The sequence below is a fragment of the Osmerus mordax genome, chromosome 6 (assembly GCF_038355195.1).
Source record: "Osmerus mordax isolate fOsmMor3 chromosome 6, fOsmMor3.pri, whole genome shotgun sequence".
Classification (NCBI taxonomy): domain Eukaryota; kingdom Metazoa; phylum Chordata; class Actinopteri; order Osmeriformes; family Osmeridae; genus Osmerus; species Osmerus mordax.
In genome coordinates, this window is record NC_090055.1 from 680162 (window position 1) to 705870 (window position 25709).

Below are 25709 nucleotides of genomic sequence, written 5' to 3' on the forward strand. Positions count from 1 at the left end.
AACCTCCTCCTCTGCCTCTCTAACCTCCTCCTCTGCTTCTCTAACCTCCTCCTCTGCCTCTCTAACCTCCTCCTCTGCCTCTAACCTCCTCTGCCTCTCTAACCTCCTCCTCTGCCTCTAACCTCCTCTGCCTCTCTAACCTCCTCCTCTGCTTCTCTAACCTCCTCCTCTGCCTCTCTAACCTCCTTCTCTGCCTCTCTAACCTCCTCCTCTGCCTCTCTAACCTCCTTCTCTGCCTCTCTCAGTACGGCAAGACAGATGAGATGGCCATAACCCTTGCCCAGTCGCTTGGGCAGAATGTTGGCATCTTCTCAGACAAGAAAAGGATCCTTAATGGTAAAGTACCTACTTCTCTCTCACACACACACACACACACACACACACACACACACACACACACACACACACACACACACACACACTTTTGCCATGTGTGATTTTGTGTGATTTTCCACAGGCGAGTGCAAGTGTGATGACCGTTGGTCTGGCTGTATCATGGATGATGTTGGGTAAGTCTCTCCTGAAGCACATGATCCTCCCTGTCCTCTATAGCCACACCCTCTCCTGCAGCCTCCCACGTGTCTCTCTTCTTCTCCTGATCTGTGGCCAAGCAGCATCTTCGTGTGTGTTGTCTCAGGCTGTTCTCGGGACGACAGGAACATGATGAAGCATAAAGCACCGCAGAGCTCAGTGACTATCTCAGAAAACGTTAGTCTGGTCCTGCTCCAGGGTACGCATGTACAGCCTGGAACCTCTAACCCTTGCACCACAAACTAACTCCCCATAACTTCCAAAACAAACACATTGAGTACTTTTGTCCTCTCCAGTATGACTTTAAGAAGAGAGTCTTCTTAAAGAGTCTTTCTTTGAGAAACAAACCAGGTTTTAGCCCTCATGAACAAAGTCTATCTGGTGAGAATCCTCTTAAGTGTATGTCAGTGGTATCACCACTAGGTGGCAGTACAGACTATTGTCTATTACCAGCATGAGTCCTTCCAGCTCAGTGATTTAGATCAAGCACTCAGGCAACATCTATTATGGACTGCACCATTACTATCTCCAAGAGGGGGGTCGTCCATATCCAGTCTGGTACTGGAGTCTTAATGACCTGCACCCCTGAGTAGGTCTAATGTTTGGTATGTTCCTGTTCTGTTACCTGGAGGAAAAGGTCCAGTGTTATGTCTTGTTCTGCCTTTGGATTTGTTGTGTGGTACTATTCTGTGATATTTTTCTTTACATGTAATATGTGCGTGTGTGTGTTTGTGTGTGCAAATCTATGTGCAGCCTTGCTTTGCTGTGTGCCTGTGTGTGTGTGTGTGTGTCTGTGTGTGTGTGTGTGTGTGTGTGTGTGTGTGTGTGTGTGTGTCTGTGTGTGTGTGTGTGTGTGTGTGTGTGTGTGTCTGTGTGTGTGTGTGTGTGTGTGTGTGTGTCTGTGTGTGTGTGTGTGTGTGTGTGTGTGCCTGTGTGTGTGTGTGTGTGTGTGTGTGTGTGTCTGTGTGTGTGTGTGTGTGTGTGTGTGTGTGTGCCTGTGTGTGTCTATATATGGTTTAGACTTTGTGTGTTTTGGTGTGGGTGTGTGTGTGGTGTGTGTTCTCTTCCTGTGTGAGTGTGTTTACCCCCCTCATCCCTAACGGGACAGCAGGTGAGCACTATCTTGGCTGGAACACTGTGCTCGTGCGATTTGAACCAATCAGCTGCCTGGAAGGGTTGTCAGTCATCACAACCTTTCAACCATATCATCCAATAGCATCGCTGCCTCTGAGGCAGTGTCCCGCCTTAGCTTCGACTTATTCAAACAATAAGGAAAAATACAGCCTGATGCATTCAGAAGGGTTGGCTGTATTTTTTGGTACATATTTTCTGTAAACTTTCATATGTATTTTATATAGGTTCAAGTTTTGGGCTGATGTCAATTGCTGAACACTTTTACACCAGCAGATTGCTCTGTTGTTATGATAACCAAGGGGATCATCCTTCTCTGTGTGTCATGCGCATCATGACCTCTTCCATCCCGAACCGATTGATACAGTCTGCAATGTCATTCTCATCCCTGATAGTCCTGTACTTCACATCTCTGCGCCCCAGAGCGCCCCAGAGCGCCCCAGAGCGCCCAGAGCGCTCCAGAGCGCCCCTATAGCACCACAACACATAAAGACCCAGAGAGTCTACCTCCAGGTCCTGGGGTTGGGGTTACCGTAGTTACCAGACCTCCTCAGCTGACTGTAGTATGAGGCGTGATTGGGCAGTGAGCTCGACCACAGCCGTTACCCAGAATCCCTTTCTCTAACCAGAAGTCAATGGTATTTCAGACACTTGTATTCAATGAGCCGATCACTGTCTTCTTTCCTCTCAATGCATGCATGTCTGATCAAACACTGAAACTACTGGGGCCGCTTCTTTCTGCAGGGATGTGTGTGTGTTCTGTGTGTACGTGCGTGTATGTTTGTGTGTGCGTGTGGCAGGGGCTTGGGTGGGTTGCAGGTCACCAAGTTAGATGTGGTGGGTTCTACTAGGATTCTACTAGGGTTCAGACGAAGGTTTAATAATATTCTCTCTTTGACAGAATATTGTAATACCCTGCTGTACAATAGGGTCAATAGTGAATCACTGAATCAAGATGTTTTGAGTTCTTGCGTTTTTGTTACAGAAACCTTGTCCATCCATCACAATGGAAACCCTGTTGTATTGTATCCATTGATTATTTGTCATCAACGTTGTAGGGATAAGTAGACTGCTGGTCTGCCCCCCCCACCTTCTGAAGCTGCAGTGTAATTCTCTATTGTGTTTCTAGTGCTAGTGCTGATTGACAGAGCGCCAACAGAGCCACTTAAATGTGGATGTTTGTATGTTATTAGCATTAGAGGTAACAACACCGTAGAGGACCATTCAGAATTTCAGTCCTGATTGCAGAAACAGCTTTTATGGGGACAATAAGTTGCACGGGAAATAAATTCCATACTGGAAACACAAGCCCTCTGATTGAGAGCGTACAGTCTACTGCCCCTCCAGAAATTGACCTTTAAGATTGAGTGTTCCAAGTGCTCCATTATTTTAAATGACTCAACTTCACCAACAGAAAAGAAAGAGTTTCACTGTTGAATCAGCAGGTCAGGATGCAGACGACCTGCCTCACTGCAGACCGACCTGCCTCACTGCAGACCGACCTGCCTCACTGCAGACCGACCTGCCTCACTGCAGACCGACCTGCCTCACTGCAGACCGACCTGCCTCACTGCAGACCGACCTGCCTCAATGCAGACCGACCTGCCTCACTGCAGACCGACCTGCCTCACTGTAGACCGACCTGCCTCAATGTCAGCAACCACCTCAACAGACCTGACCTAGTGATGCATATATACATACCTTTAAAGCAATTGATTGTATTGTGTTTTGATATGTTGTGTACATGAATATACCTAGTGGGTGTTTCCCTTTGGATTGGTTTACATAGTACTAAGTGCGTATAGTCATAGAAACTCCTATAGTCATTGGATTGTCACAATTTCTGACTAGCTATAAACAAGCTAAAAAGTGTTTGTGTGTTCATGCTCTGTATGTGTGTGTGTTCATGCTCTGTGTGTGTGTGTGTGTGTTCATGGGCACATATGAGGTTGCTGTTATGCAGCAGCAACCTTCCTGCTGCTGAGCAGGTAGTCCTGTCTGAGCCTGACAGCAGTCCTGTCTGAGCCTGACAGCAGTCCTGTCTGAGCCTGACAGCAGAGCTGTCTGAGCCTGACAGCAGTCCTGTCTGAGCCTGACAGCAGAGCTGTCTGAGCCTGACAGCAGTCCTGTCTGAGCCTGACAGCAGTCCTGTCTGAGCCTGACAGCAGAGCTGTCTGAGCCTGACAGCAGTCCTGTCTGAGCCTGACAGCAGTCCTGTCTGAGCCTGACAGCAGTCCTGTCTGAGCCTGACAGCAGTCCTGTCTGAGCCTGACAGCAGAGCTGTAATGCTGTGCTTGTGTTGAACAGCTTCTACCTGCCTAAGAGGTTCTCTGACTGCAACGTGGAGGAATACCACAACTTCCTCAACAGTGGAGGTGGAGCCTGTCTGTTCAACAAGCCTTTGAAGGTTGGTGCTCCACACAGACACACACACACACACACACAGACACGCTCAACCAAAACCCTGTCTTTCACCAAACCCTAATAAGGGTCCTCCTACTTCCTGTTTCCTGTCTCCAGCTGTTAGATCCTCCAGAGTGTGGGAACGGCTTTGTGGAGCCGGGGGAGGAGTGTGACTGTGGGAGCCCTGCGGTGAGCTGGCCGGACACGCTCAGTGTGGTTCTGTTGATCCACAGTCACGGTGAGCGTGTGTGAAACGTGTGCATCCTCTCTCCGTCTGATAGGAGTGTGTCAGGGAGGGAGACAGCTGCTGTAAACAGTGCACCCTCACCCACGGCTCCAAGTGTAGCGACGGACTCTGCTGCAACAACTGTCAGGTACAGCTGAGCCCGCGCGCACACACACACACATAAACACACACACACATAAACACACACACTCACCGTGTTTGAACTGTTTGGCATGGTATGTGTGTGCAGATGGAGTACATGGGTGTGGTGTGCCGGGAGGCGGTGAATGATTGTGACATCCCAGAGAACTGCACCGGGAACTCCAGCCAGGTGAGGGCGCTCTCTCTCACACCCGCTTCCTCAAAGCCACAGGATCCCCATGACAACCTGAGGAATCCTGTGACCATGTTCTTAACACAGTGTTTTGTTGTCAGTGCCCCCCGAATGTGCACAAGATGGACGGCTACAGCTGTGAAAAGGACCAGGTAAGATCTCTCTCTCTTCTTCCTTCCCTCTCTCTCTGTCTCCTTCTCTATTTCTCTCTCTATATATCTATAAATTGCACTCTATTGTTCCTTTTTCCTCTCTCTGTCTCTTTCTCTCTATCTCTGTCTCTCTCTGTATCTCTTTCTCTCTCTCTCTCCAGGGCCGTTGCTTCAACGGGAGGTGCAAGACCAAAGATAGACAGTGCAAATACATCTGGGGCGAGAGTGAGTGAAACCTTAAAAGTTCTCTCTGTGTAGACGTAAGACCATAGTAGGTTCACTTCTGCTGTGTTCTGATCACCGTGGTGACTAACCAACGTCTGCTGGTGTTGTGACTCCCTCAGAGGCAACGGCAGCAGACAAGTTCTGCTACGAGAAGCTGAACATCGAGGGCACGGAGAAGGGCAACTGTGGGAAGGACAAGGACACCTGGATCCAGTGTAACAAGCAGTAAGAGCTCTCGTTAGACAGGACCCCCAGACCCCCTCTGACCCAGGAGTGGGTCCTCACGGGTACCTCCAGAGCCCACCATCATCTGATCAGAGATTTTAAGAGGATATTCTTAGTATATTGTTACTTTAATAAGATAATAATGTTTGTTGTGGCTACTGGGGTACTGCATATCAGACGACATAAGAAGATACAGGGGAGGGGCAGTGCTAATGGTCCCTGATTGGACACATGACGTCACATGACTTCCCCCTCCACACCTTCACCTTCAGAGACGTGCATTGTGGGTACCTGCTGTGCTCCAACATCTCCCCGGCGCCCCGGCTGGGGGAGCTGCAGGGGGGCCTGACGTCCTTCTCTGTGGCCCAGCACAGCGCTTCCCTCGACTGCAGGTACTCACCAGTGCTCACACGCACACACATATACACACACGCCCATTTACATATACCAGGAGAGGCTCTTGTGTTTCTATTGTAAATCAGTTTTTCACCTACTTCAACTCACGTATCAAATCTGGGAATCAAACAAATTGTTTGGAAGGTTTGTTTGTCAAAACAGTCACCTATGCACAGAGACAGCCTCACAGATACAGCCTCACAGATACAGCCTCACAGAGACAGCCTCACAGATACAGCCTCACAGAGACAGCCTCACAGAGACAGCCTCACAGAGACAGCCTCACAGAGACAGCCTCACAGATACAGCCTCACAGAGACAGCCTCACAGATACAGCCTCACAGAGACAGCCTCACAGATACAGCCTCACAGATACAGCCTCACAGAGACTGCCTCACAGAGACAGCCTCACAGATACAGCCTCACAGAGACAGCCTCACAGATACAGCCTCACAGAGACAGCCTCACAGATACAGCCTCACAGATACAGCCTCACAGATACAGCCTCACAGATACAGCCTCACAGAGACTGCCTCACAGAGACAGCCTCACAGATACAGCCTCACAGAGACAGCCTCACAGAGACAGCCTCACAGAGACAGCCTCACAGATACAGCCTCACAGATACAGCCTCACAGAGACAGCCTCTGGTCTGAAGCTCCATGTTTCCCTCCATCAAAATCTTTCTTCATCTCCTCACTTTTATTATTTCTCTCTATCTCTCTACATTCTGCTCAACTCTGCTCCTTTGGTTGGTGTGTTATTAACAAGTTCCGAAAATGGAGAAATCTAAACTTACATTTGCCACACGACAACCAAGACACAGACACAAACTGAGCGTAGTCCTCAGGTGAAGCTGATGGAGGATGAGAGGGGACTGGCAGACTACGGTGTCGGTCTGTAAGTGTGACCTAGATCTGAGCCCCCCATCCCTAATGTCCCCCTGTTCTCTCCCTGCCCGCCAGCGGGGGGCATGTGATGATCGACGGTGACGGTGACCTGGGCTACGTGGAGGATGGCACGGCCTGTGGGTCAGACAGGATGTGCTTCAGCCACAGGTGCCTCCCTGTGCAGCAGTTCAACTTCAGCACCTGTCCTGGGACCAGCGACAAGATCATCTGTTCTGGACACGGGGTACGGAAGCACACACACATTCACACAACAGACTCCCATTCACACACACACAATCATGCATGCATGCATAAAGACACAGTTGTTCATGTGCACATGCACAAATATGCACTTAGTGCACGATCACCTCACCTACATGGTCACCCTACCCACTCTCTGAGGGTGTGTGTGTGTGTGTTTCAGATCTGCAGTAATGAGCTAAAGTGTGTGTGTCACCTGGGCTGGGCTGGGGAGGACTGTAACTCCACCTCTCCCCTCAGCTACCTGGTGGTGGGTCCCACCCCCTCTGCTACAGGTAGGCCTCTCTCCTCACCCTTCCTCTCCTTCTCTCTCTCCATCCCTCTATCCATCTCTATCCATCCCTCCTTCTCCACCCCCTCCTCTACCTGGTCAGATCCATTGTTTATGTTACTTAGACACGTCAAGATTTTTATTTCTTTCACAAACCGTTCCTGGTCTCTTTATGCTTTCGGTCACCTGGGTTCTTTAGAAAGTTGCGTAAGTCATTTTTTTGTTTGTCATTCTTTTCACTCATTCTTTGTCGACAGGCTCATGTCATGACGGACGCTGAGGTCAGATTTGAGTTCCTCCTCGTTGTGTTTTGTCCTGTCTGTGATGTCATTTCCTCCTCCTTCTCGCACACCCTGTGTTACTCAACACACTTCAGAACTGTCCTTGTTTTGAATCTTGTTGAGTTAGAGTTGAGCATTCTATAAAGATTGACTGCAAGATCTTTTGACTGCCATTGTCCCTGGCAATGTAGTTTTGTAGTGTGACCTAAATACAGCATATCCCTGTAACTGTGTGGACCTTCTCCTTCTGTCAGACCTGTATCTCAGTGTGATGTGGTCAGTGTGTGATGTCTTCTAACTGCACCCTTCCAGAGTATGCATTGCCTCCCAACTACTGTTATCTTAAATACATTTTACACAAACATATACCTCGCCAATCCCTTCTCTGCACCACTTTCTTGCTTGCGCCCTCTCCTTTCCTCTCTCTCTTCCTCTCTACCTCTCTCTCTCTCTCTCTCTCTCTCTCTCTCTCTCTCAGGTATCACCAGCACAAACATCATTATCGGGGCCATCGTTGGTTCCATCATCTTCCTGGCTGTGGTGCTGGCCTTCACTGCCTGGGGCTACAAGTGAGTATCTGTCTTTCTGAGAGGACGTGAGTGCTGGGCCTCAGGGAAGGTGCTGACCCTCTTCCTCCCCTGCAGGAGCTACAGACAGAGATGCTACGCAGAGTCAGAGGTGCACAGGAGATTCTGCCGGTTGGTTCCCTTACTTCCTCAGCTTTACATGTTTGGGTTACTGTCATGTGATCATCTGTGTCACGTGACCACAGTGTCGCTCCTTACACTGAGCTGGCATGTTTGGGTTACTGTCATGTGATCATCTGTGTCACGTGACCACAGTGTCGCTCCTTACACTGAGCTGGCATGTTTGGGTTACTGTCATGTGATCATCTGTGTCACGTGACCACAGTGTCGCTCCTTACACTGAGCTGGCATGTTTGGGTTACTGTCATGTGATCATCTGTGTCACGTGACCACAGTGTCGCTCCTTACACTGAGCTGGCATGTTTGGGTTACTGTCATGTGATCATCTGTGTCACGTGACCACAGTGTCGCTCCTTACACTGAGCTGGCATGTTTGGGTTACTGTCATGTGATCATCTGTGTCACGTGACCACAGTGTCGCTCCTTACACTGAGCTGGCATGTTTGGGTTACTGTCATGTGATCATCTGTGTCACGTGACCACAGTGTCGCTCCTTACACTGAGCTGGCATGTTTGGGTTACTGTCATGTGATCATCTGTGTCACGTGACCACAGTGTCGCTCCTTACACTGAGCTGGCATGTTTGGGTTACTGTCATGTGATCATCTGTGTCACGTGACCACAGTGTCGCTCCTTACACTGAGCTGGCATGTTTGGGTTACTGTCATGTGATCATCTGTGTCACGTGACCACAGTGTCGCTCCTTACACTGAGCTGGCATGTTTGGGTTACTGTCATGTGATCATCTGTGTCACGTGACCACAGTGTCGCTCCTTACACTGAGCTGGCATGTTTGGGTTACTGTCATGTGATCATCTGTGTCACGTGACCACAGTGTCGCTCCTTACACTGAGCTGGCATGTTTGGGTTACTGTCATGTGATCATCTGTGTCACGTGACCACAGTGTCGCTCCTTACACTGAGCTGGCATGTTTGGGTTACTGTCATGTGATCATCTGTGTCACGTGACCACAGTGTCGCTCCTTACACTGAGCTGGCATGTTTGGGTTACTGTCATGTGATCATCTGTGTCACGTGACCACAGTGTCGCTCCTTACACTGAGCTGGCATGTTTGGGTTACTGTCATGTGATCATCTGTGTCACGTGACCACAGTGTCGCTCCTTACACTGAGCTGGCATGTTTGGGTTACTGTCATGTGATCATCTGTGTCACGTGACCACAGTGTCGCTCCTTACACTGAGCTGGCATGTTTGGGTTACTGTCATGTGATCATCTGTGTCACGTGACCACAGTGTCGCTCCTTACACTGAGCTGGCATGTTTGGGTTACTGTCATGTGATCATCTGTGTCACGTGACCACAGTGTCGCTCCTTACACTGAGCTGGCATGTTTGGGTTACTGTCATGTGATCATCTGTGTCACGTGACCACAGTGTCGCTCCTTACACTGAGCTGGCATGTTTGGGTTACTGTCATGTGATCATCTGTGTCACGTGACCACAGTGTCGCTCCTTACACTGAGCTGGCATGTTTGGGTTACTGTCATGTGATCATCTGTGTCACGTGACCACAGTGTCGCTCCTTACACTGAGCTGGCATGTTTGGGTTACTGTCATGTGATCATCTGTGTCACGTGACCACAGTGTCGCTCCTTACACTGAGCTGGCATGTTTGGGTTACTGTCATGTGATCATCTGTGTCACGTGACCACAGTGTCGCTCCTTACACTGAGCTGGCATGTTTGGGTTACTGTCATGTGATCATCTGTGTCACGTGACCACAGTGTCGCTCCTTACACTGAGCTGGCATGTTTGGGTTACTGTCATGTGATCATCTGTGTCACGTGACCACAGTGTCGCTCCTTACACTGAGCTGGCATGTTTGGGTTACTGTCATGTGATCATCTGTGTCACGTGACCACAGTGTCGCTCCTTACACTGAGCTGGCATGTTTGGGTTACTGTCATGTGATCATCTGTGTCACGTGACCACAGTGTCGCTCCTTACACTGAGCTGGCATGTTTGGGTTACTGTCATGTGATCATCTGTGTCACGTGACCACAGTGTCGCTCCTTACACTGAGCTGGCATGTTTGGGTTACTGTCATGTGATCATCTGTGTCACGTGACCACAGTGTCGCTCCTTACACTGAGCTGGCATGTTTGGGTTACTGTCATGTGATCATCTGTGTCACGTGACCACAGTGTCGCTCCTTACACTGAGCTGGCATGTTTGGGTTACTGTCATGTGATCATCTGTGTCACGTGACCACAGTGTCGCTCCTTACACTGAGCTGGCATGTTTGGGTTACTGTCATGTGATCATCTGTGTCACGTGACCACAGTGTCGCTCCTTACACTGAGCTGGCATGTTTGGGTTACTGTCATGTGATCATCTGTGTCACGTGACCACAGTGTCGCTCCTTACACTGAGCTGGCATGTTTGGGTTACTGTCATGTGATCATCTGTGTCACGTGACCACAGTGTCGCTCCTTACACTGAGCTGGCATGTTTGGGTTACTGTCATGTGATCATCTGTGTCACGTGACCACAGTGTCGCTCCTTACACTGAGCTGGCATGTTTGGGTTACTGTCATGTGATCATCTGTGTCACGTGACCACAGTGTCGCTCCTTACACTGAGCTGGCATGTTTGGGTTACTGTCATGTGATCATCTGTGTCACGTGACCACAGTGTCGCTCCTTACACTGAGCTGGCATGTTTGGGTTACTGTCATGTGATCATCTGTGTCACGTGACCACAGTGTCGCTCCTTACACTGAGCTGGCATGTTTGGGTTACTGTCATGTGATCATCTGTGTCACGTGACCACAGTGTCGCTCCTTACACTGAGCTGGCATGTTTGGGTTACTGTCATGTGATCATCTGTGTCACGTGACCACAGTGTCGCTCCTTACACTGAGCTGGCATGTTTGGGTTACTGTCATGTGATCATCTGTGTCACGTGACCACAGTGTCGCTCCTTACACTGAGCTGGCATGTTTGGGTTACTGTCATGTGATCATCTGTGTCACGTGACCACAGTGTCGCTCCTTACACTGAGCTGGCATGTTTGGGTTACTGTCATGTGATCATCTGTGTCACGTGACCACAGTGTCGCTCCTTACACTGAGCTGGCATGTTTGGGTTACTGTCATGTGATCATCTGTGTCACGTGACCACAGTGTCGCTCCTTACACTGAGCTGGCATGTTTGGGTTACTGTCATGTGATCATCTGTGTCACGTGACCACAGTGTCGCTCCTTACACTGAGCTGGCATGTTTGGGTTACTGTCATGTGATCATCTGTGTCACGTGACCACAGTGTCGCTCCTTACACTGAGCTGGCATGTTTGGGTTACTGTCATGTGATCATCTGTGTCACGTGACCACAGTGTCGCTCCTTACACTGAGCTGGCATGTTTGGGTTACTGTCATGTGATCATCTGTGTCACGTGACCACAGTGTCGCTCCTTACACTGAGCTGGCATGTTTGGGTTACTGTCATGTGATCATCTGTGTCACGTGACCACAGTGTCGCTCCTTACACTGAGCTGGCATGTTTGGGTTACTGTCATGTGATCATCTGTGTCACGTGACCACAGTGTCGCTCCTTACACTGAGCTGGCATGTTTGGGTTACTGTCATGTGATCATCTGTGTCACGTGACCACAGTGTCGCTCCTTACACTGAGCTGGCATGTTTGGGTTACTGTCATGTGATCATCTGTGTCACGTGACCACAGTGTCGCTCCTTACACTGAGCTGGCATGTTTGGGTTACTGTCATGTGATCATCTGTGTCACGTGACCACAGTGTCGCTCCTTACACTGAGCTGGCATGTTTGGGTTACTGTCATGTGATCATCTGTGTCACGTGACCACAGTGTCGCTCCTTACACTGAGCTGGCATGTTTGGGTTACTGTCATGTGATCATCTGTGTCACGTGACCACAGTGTCGCTCCTTACACTGAGCTGGCATGTTTGGGTTACTGTCATGTGATCATCTGTGTCACGTGACCACAGTGTCGCTCCTTACACTGAGCTGGCATGTTTGGGTTACTGTCATGTGATCATCTGTGTCACGTGACCACAGTGTCGCTCCTTACACTGAGCTGGCATGTTTGGGTTACTGTCATGTGATCATCTGTGTCACGTGACCACAGTGTCGCTCCTTACACTGAGCTGGCATGTTTGGGTTACTGTCATGTGATCATCTGTGTCACGTGACCACAGTGTCGCTCCTTACACTGAGCTGGCATGTTTGGGTTACTGTCATGTGATCATCTGTGTCACGTGACCACAGTGTCGCTCCTTACACTGAGCTGGCATGTTTGGGTTACTGTCATGTGATCATCTGTGTCACGTGACCACAGTGTCGCTCCTTACACTGAGCTGGCATGTTTGGGTTACTGTCATGTGATCATCTGTGTCACGTGACCACAGTGTCGCTCCTTACACTGAGCTGGCATGTTTGGGTTACTGTCATGTGATCATCTGTGTCACGTGACCACAGTGTCGCTCCTTACACTGAGCTGGCATGTTTGGGTTACTGTCATGTGATCATCTGTGTCACGTGACCACAGTGTCGCTCCTTACACTGAGCTGGCATGTTTGGGTTACTGTCATGTGATCATCTGTGTCACGTGACCACAGTGTCGCTCCTTACACTGAGCTGGCATGTTTGGGTTACTGTCATGTGATCATCTGTGTCACGTGACCACAGTGTCGCTCCTTACACTGAGCTGGCATGTTTGGGTTACTGTCATGTGATCATCTGTGTCACGTGACCACAGTGTCGCTCCTTACACTGAGCTGGCATGTTTGGGTTACTGTCATGTGATCATCTGTGTCACGTGACCACAGTGTCGCTCCTTACACTGAGCTGGCATGTTTGGGTTACTGTCATGTGATCATCTGTGTCACGTGACCACAGTGTCGCTCCTTACACTGAGCTGGCATGTTTGGGTTACTGTCATGTGATCATCTGTGTCACGTGACCACAGTGTCGCTCCTTACACTGAGCTGGCATGTTTGGGTTACTGTCATGTGATCATCTGTGTCACGTGACCACAGTGTCGCTCCTTACACTGAGCTGGCATGTTTGGGTTACTGTCATGTGATCATCTGTGTCACGTGACCACAGTGTCGCTCCTTACACTGAGCTGGCATGTTTGGGTTACTGTCATGTGATCATCTGTGTCACGTGACCACAGTGTCGCTCCTTACACTGAGCTGGCATGTTTGGGTTACTGTCATGTGATCATCTGTGTCACGTGACCACAGTGTCGCTCCTTACACTGAGCTGGCATGTTTGGGTTACTGTCATGTGATCATCTGTGTCACGTGACCACAGTGTCGCTCCTTACACTGAGCTGGCATGTTTGGGTTACTGTCATGTGATCATCTGTGTCACGTGACCACAGTGTCGCTCCTTACACTGAGCTGGCATGTTTGGGTTACTGTCATGTGATCATCTGTGTCACGTGACCACAGTGTCGCTCCTTACACTGAGCTGGCATGTTTGGGTTACTGTCATGTGATCATCTGTGTCACGTGACCACAGTGTCGCTCCTTACACTGAGCTGGCATGTTTGGGTTACTGTCATGTGATCATCTGTGTCACGTGACCACAGTGTCGCTCCTTACACTGAGCTGGCATGTTTGGGTTACTGTCATGTGATCATCTGTGTCACGTGACCACAGTGTCGCTCCTTACACTGAGCTGGCATGTTTGGGTTACTGTCATGTGATCATCTGTGTCACGTGACCACAGTGTCGCTCCTTACACTGAGCTGGCATGTTTGGGTTACTGTCATGTGATCATCTGTGTCACGTGACCACAGTGTCGCTCCTTACACTGAGCTGGCATGTTTGGGTTACTGTCATGTGATCATCTGTGTCACGTGACCACAGTGTCGCTCCTTACACTGAGCTGGCATGTTTGGGTTACTGTCATGTGATCATCTGTGTCACGTGACCACAGTGTCGCTCCTTACACTGAGCTGGCATGTTTGGGTTACTGTCATGTGATCATCTGTGTCACGTGACCACAGTGTCGCTCCTTACACTGAGCTGGCATGTTTGGGTTACTGTCATGTGATCATCTGTGTCACGTGACCACAGTGTCGCTCCTTACACTGAGCTGGCATGTTTGGGTTACTGTCATGTGATCATCTGTGTCACGTGACCACAGTGTCGCTCCTTACACTGAGCTGGCATGTTTGGGTTACTGTCATGTGATCATCTGTGTCACGTGACCACAGTGTCGCTCCTTACACTGAGCTGGCATGTTTGGGTTACTGTCATGTGATCATCTGTGTCACGTGACCACAGTGTCGCTCCTTACACTGAGCTGGCATGTTTGGGTTACTGTCATGTGATCATCTGTGTCACGTGACCACAGTGTCGCTCCTTACACTGAGCTGGCATGTTTGGGTTACTGTCATGTGATCATCTGTGTCACGTGACCACAGTGTCGCTCCTTACACTGAGCTGGCATGTTTGGGTTACTGTCATGTGATCATCTGTGTCACGTGACCACAGTGTCGCTCCTTACACTGAGCTGGCATGTTTGGGTTACTGTCATGTGATCATCTGTGTCACGTGACCACAGTGTCGCTCCTTACACTGAGCTGGCATGTTTGGGTTACTGTCATGTGATCATCTGTGTCACGTGACCACAGTGTCGCTCCTTACACTGAGCTGGCATGTTTGGGTTACTGTCATGTGATCATCTGTGTCACGTGACCACAGTGTCGCTCCTTACACTGAGCTGGCATGTTTGGGTTACTGTCATGTGATCATCTGTGTCACGTGACCACAGTGTCGCTCCTTACACTGAGCTGGCATGTTTGGGTTACTGTCATGTGATCATCTGTGTCACGTGACCACAGTGTCGCTCCTTACACTGAGCTGGCATGTTTGGGTTACTGTCATGTGATCATCTGTGTCACGTGACCACAGTGTCGCTCCTTACACTGAGCTGGCATGTTTGGGTTACTGTCATGTGATCATCTGTGTCACGTGACCACAGTGTCGCTCCTTACACTGAGCTGGCATGTTTGGGTTACTGTCATGTGATCATCTGTGTCACGTGACCACAGTGTCGCTCCTTACACTGAGCTGGCATGTTTGGGTTACTGTCATGTGATCATCTGTGTCACGTGACCACAGTGTCGCTCCTTACACTGAGCTGGCATGTTTGGGTTACTGTCATGTGATCATCTGTGTCACGTGACCACAGTGTCGCTCCTTACACTGAGCTGGCATGTTTGGGTTACTGTCATGTGATCATCTGTGTCACGTGACCACAGTGTCGCTCCTTACACTGAGCTGGCATGTTTGGGTTACTGTCATGTGATCATCTGTGTCACGTGACCACAGTGTCGCTCCTTACACTGAGCTGGCATGTTTGGGTTACTGTCATGTGATCATCTGTGTCACGTGACCACAGTGTCGCTCCTTACACTGAGCTGGCATGTTTGGGTTACTGTCATGTGATCATCTGTGTCACGTGACCACAGTGTCGCTCCTTACACTGAGCTGGCATGTTTGGGTTACTGTCATGTGATCATCTGTGTCACGTGACCACAGTGTCGCTCCTTACACTGAGCTGGCATGTTTGGGTTACTGTCATGTGATCATCTGTGTCACGTGACCACAGTGTCGCTCCTTACACTGAGCTGGCATGTTTGGGTTACTGTCATGTGATCATCTGTGTCACGTGACCACAGTGTCGCTCCTTACACTGAGCTGGCATGTTTGGGTTACTGTCATGTGATCATCTGTGTCACGTGACCACAGTGTCGCTCCTTACACTGAGCTGGCATGTTTGGGTTACTGTCATGTGATCATCTGTGTCACGTGACCACAGTGTCGCTCCTTACACTGAGCTGGCATGTTTGGGTTACTGTCATGTGATCATCTGTGTCACGTGACCACAGTGTCGCTCCTTACACTGAGCTGGCATGTTTGGGTTACTGTCATGTGATCATCTGTGTCACGTGACCACAGTGTCGCTCCTTACACTGAGCTGGCATGTTTGGGTTACTGTCATGTGATCATCTGTGTCACGTGACCACAGTGTCGCTCCTTACACTGAGCTGGCATGTTTGGGTTACTGTCATGTGATCATCTGTGTCACGTGACCACAGTGTCGCTCCTTACACTGAGCTGGCATGTTTGGGTTACTGTCATGTGATCATCTGTGTCACGTGACCACAGTGTCGCTCCTTACACTGAGCTGGCATGTTTGGGTTACTGTCATGTGATCATCTGTGTCACGTGACCACAGTGTCGCTCCTTACACTGAGCTGGCATGTTTGGGTTACTGTCATGTGATCATCTGTGTCACGTGACCACAGTGTCGCTCCTTACACTGAGCTGGCATGTTTGGGTTACTGTCATGTGATCATCTGTGTCACGTGACCACAGTGTCGCTCCTTACACTGAGCTGGCATGTTTGGGTTACTGTCATGTGATCATCTGTGTCACGTGACCACAGTGTCGCTCCTTACACTGAGCTGGCATGTTTGGGTTACTGTCATGTGATCATCTGTGTCACGTGACCACAGTGTCGCTCCTTACACTGAGCTGGCATGTTTGGGTTACTGTCATGTGATCATCTGTGTCACGTGACCACAGTGTCGCTCCTTACACTGAGCTGGCATGTTTGGGTTACTGTCATGTGATCATCTGTGTCACGTGACCACAGTGTCGCTCCTTACACTGAGCTGGCATGTTTGGGTTACTGTCATGTGATCATCTGTGTCACGTGACCACAGTGTCGCTCCTTACACTGAGCTGGCATGTTTGGGTTACTGTCATGTGATCATCTGTGTCACGTGACCACAGTGTCGCTCCTTACACTGAGCTGGCATGTTTGGGTTACTGTCATGTGATCATCTGTGTCACGTGACCACAGTGTCGCTCCTTACACTGAGCTGGCATGTTTGGGTTACTGTCATGTGATCATCTGTGTCACGTGACCACAGTGTCGCTCCTTACACTGAGCTGGCATGTTTGGGTTACTGTCATGTGATCATCTGTGTCACGTGACCACAGTGTCGCTCCTTACACTGAGCTGGCATGTTTGGGTTACTGTCATGTGATCATCTGTGTCACGTGACCACAGTGTCGCTCCTTACACTGAGCTGGCATGTTTGGGTTACTGTCATGTGATCATCTGTGTCACGTGACCACAGTGTCGCTCCTTACACTGAGCTGGCATGTTTGGGTTACTGTCATGTGATCATCTGTGTCACGTGACCACAGTGTCGCTCCTTACACTGAGCTGGCATGTTTGGGTTACTGTCATGTGATCATCTGTGTCACGTGACCACAGTGTCGCTCCTTACACTGAGCTGGCATGTTTGGGTTACTGTCATGTGATCATCTGTGTCACGTGACCACAGTGTCGCTCCTTACACTGAGCTGGCATGTTTGGGTTACTGTCATGTGATCATCTGTGTCACGTGACCACAGTGTCGCTCCTTACACTGAGCTGGCATGTTTGGGTTACTGTCATGTGATCATCTGTGTCACGTGACCACAGTGTCGCTCCTTACACTGAGCTGGCATGTTTGGGTTACTGTCATGTGATCATCTGTGTCACGTGACCACAGTGTCGCTCCTTACACTGAGCTGGCATGTTTGGGTTACTGTCATGTGATCATCTGTGTCACGTGACCACAGTGTCGCTCCTTACACTGAGCTGGCATGTTTGGGTTACTGTCATGTGATCATCTGTGTCACGTGACCACAGTGTCGCTCCTTACACTGAGCTGGCATGTTTGGGTTACTGTCATGTGATCATCTGTGTCACGTGACCACAGTGTCGCTCCTTACACTGAGCTGGCATGTTTGGGTTACTGTCATGTGATCATCTGTGTCACGTGACCACAGTGTCGCTCCTTACACTGAGCTGGCATGTTTGGGTTACTGTCATGTGATCATCTGTGTCACGTGACCACAGTGTCGCTCCTTACACTGAGCTGGCATGTTTGGGTTACTGTCATGTGATCATCTGTGTCACGTGACCACAGTGTCGCTCCTTACACTGAGCTGGCATGTTTGGGTTACTGTCATGTGATCATCTGTGTCACGTGACCACAGTGTCGCTCCTTACACTGAGCTGGCATGTTTGGGTTACTGTCATGTGATCATCTGTGTCACGTGACCACAGTGTCGCTCCTTACACTGAGCTGGCATGTTTGGGTTACTGTCATGTGATCATCTGTGTCACGTGACCACAGTGTCGCTCCTTACACTGAGCTGGCATGTTTGGGTTACTGTCATGTGATCATCTGTGTCACGTGACCACAGTGTCGCTCCTTACACTGAGCTGGCATGTTTGGGTTACTGTCATGTGATCATCTGTGTCACGTGACCACAGTGTCGCTCCTTACACTGAGCTGGCATGTTTGGGTTACTGTCATGTGATCATCTGTGTCACGTGACCACAGTGTCGCTCCTTACACTGAGCTGGCATGTTTGGGTTACTGTCATGTGATCATCTGTGTCACGTGACCACAGTGTCGCTCCTTACACTGAGCTGGCATGTTTGGGTTACTGTCATGTGATCATCTGTGTCACGTGACCACAGTGTCGCTCCTTACACTGAGCTGGCATGTTTGGGTTACTGTCATGTGATCATCTGTGTCACGTGACCACAGTGTCGCTCCTTACACTGAGCTGGCATGTTTGGGTTACTGTCATGTGATCATCTGTGTCACGTGACCACAGTGTCGCTCCTTACACTGAGCTGGCATGTTTGGGTTACTGTCATGTGATCATCTGTGTCACGTGACCACAGTGTCGCTCCTTACACTGAGCTGGCATGTTTGGGTTACTGTCATGTGATCATCTGTGTCACGTGACCACAGTGTCGCTCCTTACACTGAGCTGGCATGTTTGGGTTACTGTCATGTGATCATCTGTGTCACGTGACCACAGTGTCGCTCCTTACACTGAGCTGGCATGTTTGGGTTACTGTCATGTGATCATCTGTGTCACGTGACCACAGTGTCGCTCCTTACACTGAGCTGGCATGTTTGGGTTACTGTCATGTGATCATCTGTGTCACGTGACCACAGTGTCGCTCCTTACACTGAGCTGGCATGTTTGGGTTACTGTCATGTGATCATCTGTGTCACGTGACCACAGTGTCGCTCCTTACACTGAGCTGGCATGTTTGGGTTACTGTCATGTGATCATCTGTGTCACGTGACCACAGTGTCGCTCCTTACACTGAGCTGGCATGTTTGGGTTACTGTCATGTGATCATCTGTGTCACGTGACCACAGTGTCGCTCCTTACACTGAGCTGGCATGTTTGGGTTACTGTCATGTGATCATCTGTGTCACGTGACCACAGTGTCGCTCCTTACACTGAGCTGGCATGTTTGGGTTACTGTCATGTGATCATCTGTGTCACGTGACCACAGTGTCGCTCCTTACACTGAGCTGGCATGTTTGGGTTACTGTCATGTGATCATCTGTGTCACGTGACCACAGTGTCGCTCCTTACACTGAGCTGGCATGTTTGGGTTACTGTCATGTGATCATCTGTGTCACGTGACCACAGTGTCGCTCCTTACACTGAGCTGGCATGTTTGGGTTACTGTCATGTGATCATCTGTGTCACGTGACCACAGTGTCGCTCCTTACACTGAGCTGGCATGTTTGGGTTACTGTCATGTGATCATCTGTGTCACGTGACCACAGTGTCGCTCCTTACACTGAGCTGGCATGTTTGGGTTACTGTCATGTGATCATCTGTGTCACGTGACCACAGTGTCGCTCCTTACACTGAGCTGGCATGTTTGGGTTACTGTCATGTGATCATCTGTGTCACGTGACCACAGTGTCGCTCCTTACACTGAGCTGGCATGTTTGGGTTACTGTCATGTGATCATCTGTGTCACGTGACCACAGTGTCGCTCCTTACACTGAGCTGGCATGTTTGGGTTACTGTCATGTGATCATCTGTGTCACGTGACCACAGTGTCGCTCCTTACACTGAGCTGGCATGTTTGGGTTACTGTCATGTGATCATCTGTGTCACGTGACCACAGTGTCGCTCCTTACACTGAGCTGGCATGTTTGGGTTACTGTCATGTGATCATCTGTGTCACGTGACCACAGTGTCGCTCCTTACACTGAGCTGGCATGTTTGGGTTACTGTCATGTGATCATCTGTGTCACGTGACCACAGTGTCGCTCCTTACACTGAGCTGGCATGTTTGGGTTACTGTCATGTGATCATCTGTGTCACGTGACCACAGTGTCGCTCCTTACACTGAGCTGGCATGTTTGGGTTACTGTCATGTGATCATCTGTGTCACGTGACCACAGTGTCGCTCCTTACACTGAGCTGGCATGTTTGGGTTACTGTCATGTGATCATCTGTGTCACGTGACCACAGTGTCGCTCCTTACACTGAGCTGGCATGTTTGGGTTACTGTCATGTGATCATCTGTGTCACGTGACCACAGTGTCGCTCCTTACACTGAGCTGGCATGTTTGGGTTACTGTCATGTGATCATCTGTGTCACGTGACCACAGTGTCGCTCCTTACACTGAGCTGGCATGTTTGGGTTACTGTCATGTGATCATCTGTGTCACGTGACCACAGTGTCGCTCCTTACACTGAGCTGGCATGTTTGGGTTACTGTCATGTGATCATCTGTGTCACGTGACCACAGTGTCGCTCCTTACACTGAGCTGGCATGTTTGGGTTACTGTCATGTGATCATCTGTGTCACGTGACCACAGTGTCGCTCCTTACACTGAGCTGGCATGTTTGGGTTACTGTCATGTGATCATCTGTGTCACGTGACCACAGTGTCGCTCCTTACACTGAGCTGGCATGTTTGGGTTACTGTCATGTGATCATCTGTGTCACGTGACCACAGTGTCGCTCCTTACACTGAGCTGGCATGTTTGGGTTACTGTCATGTGATCATCTGTGTCACGTGACCACAGTGTCGCTCCTTACACTGAGCTGGCATGTTTGGGTTACTGTCATGTGATCATCTGTGTCACGTGACCACAGTGTCGCTCCTTACACTGAGCTGGCATGTTTGGGTTACTGTCATGTGATCATCTGTGTCACGTGACCACAGTGTCGCTCCTTACACTGAGCTGGCATGTTTGGGTTACTGTCATGTGATCATCTGTGTCACGTGACCACAGTGTCGCTCCTTACACTGAGCTGGCATGTTTGGGTTACTGTCATGTGATCATCTGTGTCACGTGACCACAGTGTCGCTCCTTACACTGAGCTGGCATGTTTGGGTTACTGTCATGTGATCATCTGTGTCACGTGACCACAGTGTCGCTCCTTACACTGAGCTGGCATGTTTGGGTTACTGTCATGTGATCATCTGTGTCACGTGACCACAGTGTCGCTCCTTACACTGAGCTGGCATGTTTGGGTTACTGTCATGTGATCATCTGTGTCACGTGACCACAGTGTCGCTCCTTACACTGAGCTGGCATGTTTGGGTTACTGTCATGTGATCATCTGTGTCACGTGACCACAGTGTCGCTCCTTACACTGAGCTGGCATGTTTGGGTTACTGTCATGTGATCATCTGTGTCACGTGACCACAGTGTCGCTCCTTACACTGAGCTGGCATGTTTGGGTTACTGTCATGTGATCATCTGTGTCACGTGACCACAGTGTAGCTCCTTACACTGAGCTGGCATGTTTGGGTTACTGTCATGTGATCATCTGTGTCACGTGACCACAGTGTCGCTCCTTACACTGAGCATGTTTCATGTTTCATGTTTCCAGACAAATGCCTCCAGGGGATTACGTGAAGAAGCCTGGAGATGCCGACTCCTTCTACAGCGACATGCCCCCTGGGGTCAGCACTCACTCAGGCTGCAGCTCCAAGAAGAGGTCTGCCTGTCTGTCTCACCTGCAGATATACACCCGCTCCTTCACTCCCTCCATCCCCTCAATCTCTCAGAACATCTCTCTGTTCGGCTTCAGGTGTGCCATCTCACTGCCATCTCATTCTCAGCCACTGTCTTTGTGTGTGTGTGTGTGTGTGTGTGTTTGACAGTGTGTGTGCATGAATGATTTTGAGAGTGTTTTGTGAACGCAGTTTTCAACATCACGCTCACAGCTGTGTGTGGTGCTTGGTGGTGGGACGTCCAGCTGTCTGTGTGACTCCTGTGGAGTTTCTGTTTTCTTGAGTCATGGTGTCGCTCCAGGTTGTCATGGTATCATTTAAAACTGCATGGTGTCACTGTCTGTTGTCATGGTAGCATCATTTCCTCTCCCTGCCCTGTTGTTCTGTTCTATGGAGACTAAACAAAAAGATTTAGACAGCCGCCACTTAGTTTAAAACATTGTTTAAGTTCTTTAGTTTAACCAACTAAAGAACAATTTTCTGTAGTTCTAATGCTGGTTATTCACCCTGTGTGCGTGTGTGTGAAGATCTAATGGGCTGTCCCACTCCTGGAGTGAGAGAATCCCTGATGCCAAACACATCTCTGACATCTGTGAGAACGGACGACCAAGGAGCAACTCGTGGCAAGGTAGCACACACACCACACACACACTACATACTGTAACTTAAACACTCGCACCCTATTAGGGTGGCCTCTGCTTCTGGTGTTGACTGTTTTGTTTCTTTGCAGGACATCTGAGTGGCAATCGCAAGAAGCTGAAAGGGAAGAGGTTCCGTCCTCGCTCAAACTCCACAGAGTGAGTTTCCTGATGACCCCAGCTGGTCTCTGACCCCAGCTGGTCTCTGACCCCAGCTGGTCTCTGACCCCAGCTGGTCTCTGTCCCAGGGCTGGAGGTGTCTCCTAGTGACCCCAGCTGGTCTCTGTCCCAGGGCTGGAGGTGTCTCCTAGTGACCCCAGCTGGTCTCTGTCCCAGGGCTGGAGGTGTCTCCTAGTGACCCCAGCTGGTCTCTGTCCCAGGGCTGGAGGTGTCTCCTAGTGACCCCAGCTGGTCTCTGTCCCAGGGCTGGAGGTGTGTCCTAGTGACCCCAGCTGGTCTCTGTCCCAGGGCTGGAGGTGTCTCCTAGTGACCCCAGCTGGTCTCTGTCCCAGGGCTGGAGGTGTCTCCAGGTACTGCAGGCCTGTGTGAATCTTCTCTGTGGAAAAAACGTTAGACTTTGTGCACTGTGGGTAGAGTGAACCCTGTAGGACTTCTAGCCCATGCCTCCTGCTAATGAACACAACAAAGATGCCAGCCGCTGTTAACCTGTCAGCCTGTTTGTTGTGTGTGTTGATGGGTGTTCACTGTAGAGGATGTGCTCACTGTAGAGGATGTGTTCACTGTAGAGAATGTACTCACTGTAGAGGATGTGCTCACTGTAGAGGATGTGTTCACTGTAGAGGATGTGCTCACTGTAGAGGATGTGTTCACTGTAGAGAATGTACTCACTGTAGAGGATGTGCTCACTGTAGAGGATGTGTTCACTGTAGAGGATGTGTTCACTGTAGAATGTGTGCTCACTGTAGAGGATGTGTTCACTGTAGAGGATGTGTTCACTGTAGAATGTGTGCTCACTGTAGAGGATGTGTTCACTGTAGAGGATGTGTTCACTGTAGAATGTGTGTTCACTGTAGAGGATGTGTTCACTGTAGAATGTGTGCTCACTGTAGAGGATGTGTTCACTGTAGAATGTGTGTTCACTGTAGAGGATGTGCTCACTGTGTAGAGGATGTGTTCACTGTAGAATGTGTTCACTGTAGAATGTGTTCACTGTAGAGGATGTGCTCATTGTAGAGGATGTGCTCACTGTAGAGGATGTGCTCACTGTGTAGAGGATGTGTTCACTGTAGAGGATGTGTTCACTGTAGAGGATGTGCCCACTGTAGAGAATGAACACAAATGAATGCGAAGCGAAAATTTGCGTGATTGCATTGACGACATGTAATCTCGACGCGCGAATAATTGGCTTGGCGTTTGGTGTGAACGCAGCGTGCTACTGTTACATCCTCCATGTCTGTTACTGCTCCGTGACCGCAGGTCTTTACGGCAACATATCCAGGGACTGAGTGAATGAACAGAGGGGCTAGGGGTGGAAGTTGCCCATAACCACACACAACAGTTACTAATAAACAGCTTGTGTATTAGAAGTTTATATTTTTCTGATTGAAGATCAGTCTTTGGGCTCTTGACCCTCCAGCTGACACTTCAGGTGACAGGGACACTAAGAGCTGTCAGTGATGTCATTTCCTGTGTCTTCCAGAACGCTGTCCCCAGCCAAGTCTCCCACTTCCTCCACGGGGTCCATAGCGTCCAGCCGCAGGTACCCCTACCCCCTGCCCCCCCTCCCTGACGACCAGAGGAAGGCTAACAGGCAGAGTGCAAGGGTCAGCAACAACAACACAACACACACCATGGAGCTCTACTGGACACAAGCATGTACTTAGCTCATCACATGTTCATCATCTGTGTCTCCCCTAATGATTTCATCCCTTTCTGTTTCACTTTGCAGCTGTGGGAGACTTCAATATAAGAGACCTGGTATTGACTGCAGCTGTGGGAGACTTCAATATAAGAGTCCTGATGTTGACTCTGCAGAAGTACTTAGGAACTACATTTTCGTCTGCTTTTCTATGAACTTAAAAAAAAAAAAAAAAAAAAAAGCTCACAAAATTTACACAAAATGATAAAAAATAGACCACCTGGTTGGAGCATGGAAGAGGTGTATAAGCAAGGTCCTCTGAGCCTAGCATGCTCTGGGCGTCACCCTGCGGCCTAGCTGTGCTCTGGGCGTCACCCTGCGGCCTAGCTGTGCTCTGGGCGTCACCCTGCGGCCTAGCTGTGCTCTGGGCGTCACCCTGCGGCCTAGCTGTGCTCTGGGCGTCACCCTGCGGCCTAGCTGTGCTCTGGGCGTCACCCTGCGGCCTAGCTGTGCTCTGGGCGTCACCCTGCGCCCTAGCTGTGCTCTGGGCGTCACCCTGCGGCCTAGCTGTGCTCTGGGCGTCACCCTGCGGCCTAGCTGTGCTCTGGGCGTCACCCTGCAGCCTAGCTGTGCTCTGGGCGTCACCCTGCAGGCACACTGGCTCTTCACACTAGTGGAGCTCAGATCCGCTCCAGATCCAGAACACAACATCTGTCTGGCTCTACATCGCTCCCAACAAGACCACACAACCTCTCCCCCCAAACCACCCTTACCTACCCTCTCTAGCCCCAACCCTGACCTCTGTCTAGCCCCAACCCTGACCCCTCTCTAGCCCCAACCCTGACCCCTCTCTAGCCCCAACCCTGACCCCTCTCTAGCCCCAACCCTGACCTCTCTCTAGCCCCAACCCTGACCTCTGTCTAGCCCCAACCCTGACCCCTCTCTAGCCCCAACCCTGACCCCTCTCTAGCCCCAACCCTGACCCCTCTCTAGCCCCAACCCTGACCTCTGTCTAGCCACAACCCTGACCTCTGTCTAGCCCCAACCCTGACCTCTCTCTAGCCCCAACCCTGACCTCTCTCTAGCCCCAACCCTGACCTCTCTCTAGCCCCAACCCTGACCCCTCTCTAGCCCCAACCCTGACTTCACTAGCTCTCCCCCTACCCAGGCAAGTGTTCTAAGATGATTGGTGCTCCTCTCTGTGAGGGCGGAACCAGGGACAGGTCACCCTATCGTATTGCTGGATTTCTTTACCATTTTCAAAGCACGCAAATCACTGTAGAACAACCAACACTATATGCATGTGAAACCCTGTTTATGAGCGAGCCTGATCTGG

At 50.1% G+C, this 25709-nt stretch overlaps 1 protein-coding gene across 1 annotated transcript in view; it reads left to right on the plus strand.

Annotated features, from left to right (window-relative positions):
* adam22 (ADAM metallopeptidase domain 22) overlaps positions 1-24566 on the plus strand; it is a 39279-nt gene extending 14713 nt beyond the window's left edge. The window contains exons 10-28 of the mRNA XM_067237309.1: positions 246-336; positions 458-509; positions 3970-4069; positions 4183-4254; positions 4347-4439; positions 4542-4622; positions 4727-4777; positions 4939-5002; positions 5122-5227; positions 5500-5619; positions 6589-6757; positions 6938-7049; positions 7805-7895; positions 7971-8024; positions 21793-21993; positions 22444-22544; positions 22647-22713; positions 24215-24338; positions 24464-24566. Of these exons, the coding sequence (XP_067093410.1) occupies positions 246-336; positions 458-509; positions 3970-4069; positions 4183-4254; positions 4347-4439; positions 4542-4622; positions 4727-4777; positions 4939-5002; positions 5122-5227; positions 5500-5619; positions 6589-6757; positions 6938-7049; positions 7805-7895; positions 7971-8024; positions 21793-21993; positions 22444-22544; positions 22647-22713; positions 24215-24338; positions 24464-24484 (1770 nt within the window). The 3' untranslated portion in view covers positions 24485-24566. The remainder of the gene's footprint in view (positions 1-245; positions 337-457; positions 510-3969; positions 4070-4182; positions 4255-4346; positions 4440-4541; positions 4623-4726; positions 4778-4938; positions 5003-5121; positions 5228-5499; positions 5620-6588; positions 6758-6937; positions 7050-7804; positions 7896-7970; positions 8025-21792; positions 21994-22443; positions 22545-22646; positions 22714-24214; positions 24339-24463) is intronic.
* The last annotated feature ends 1143 nt before the right edge of the window (positions 24567-25709 follow it).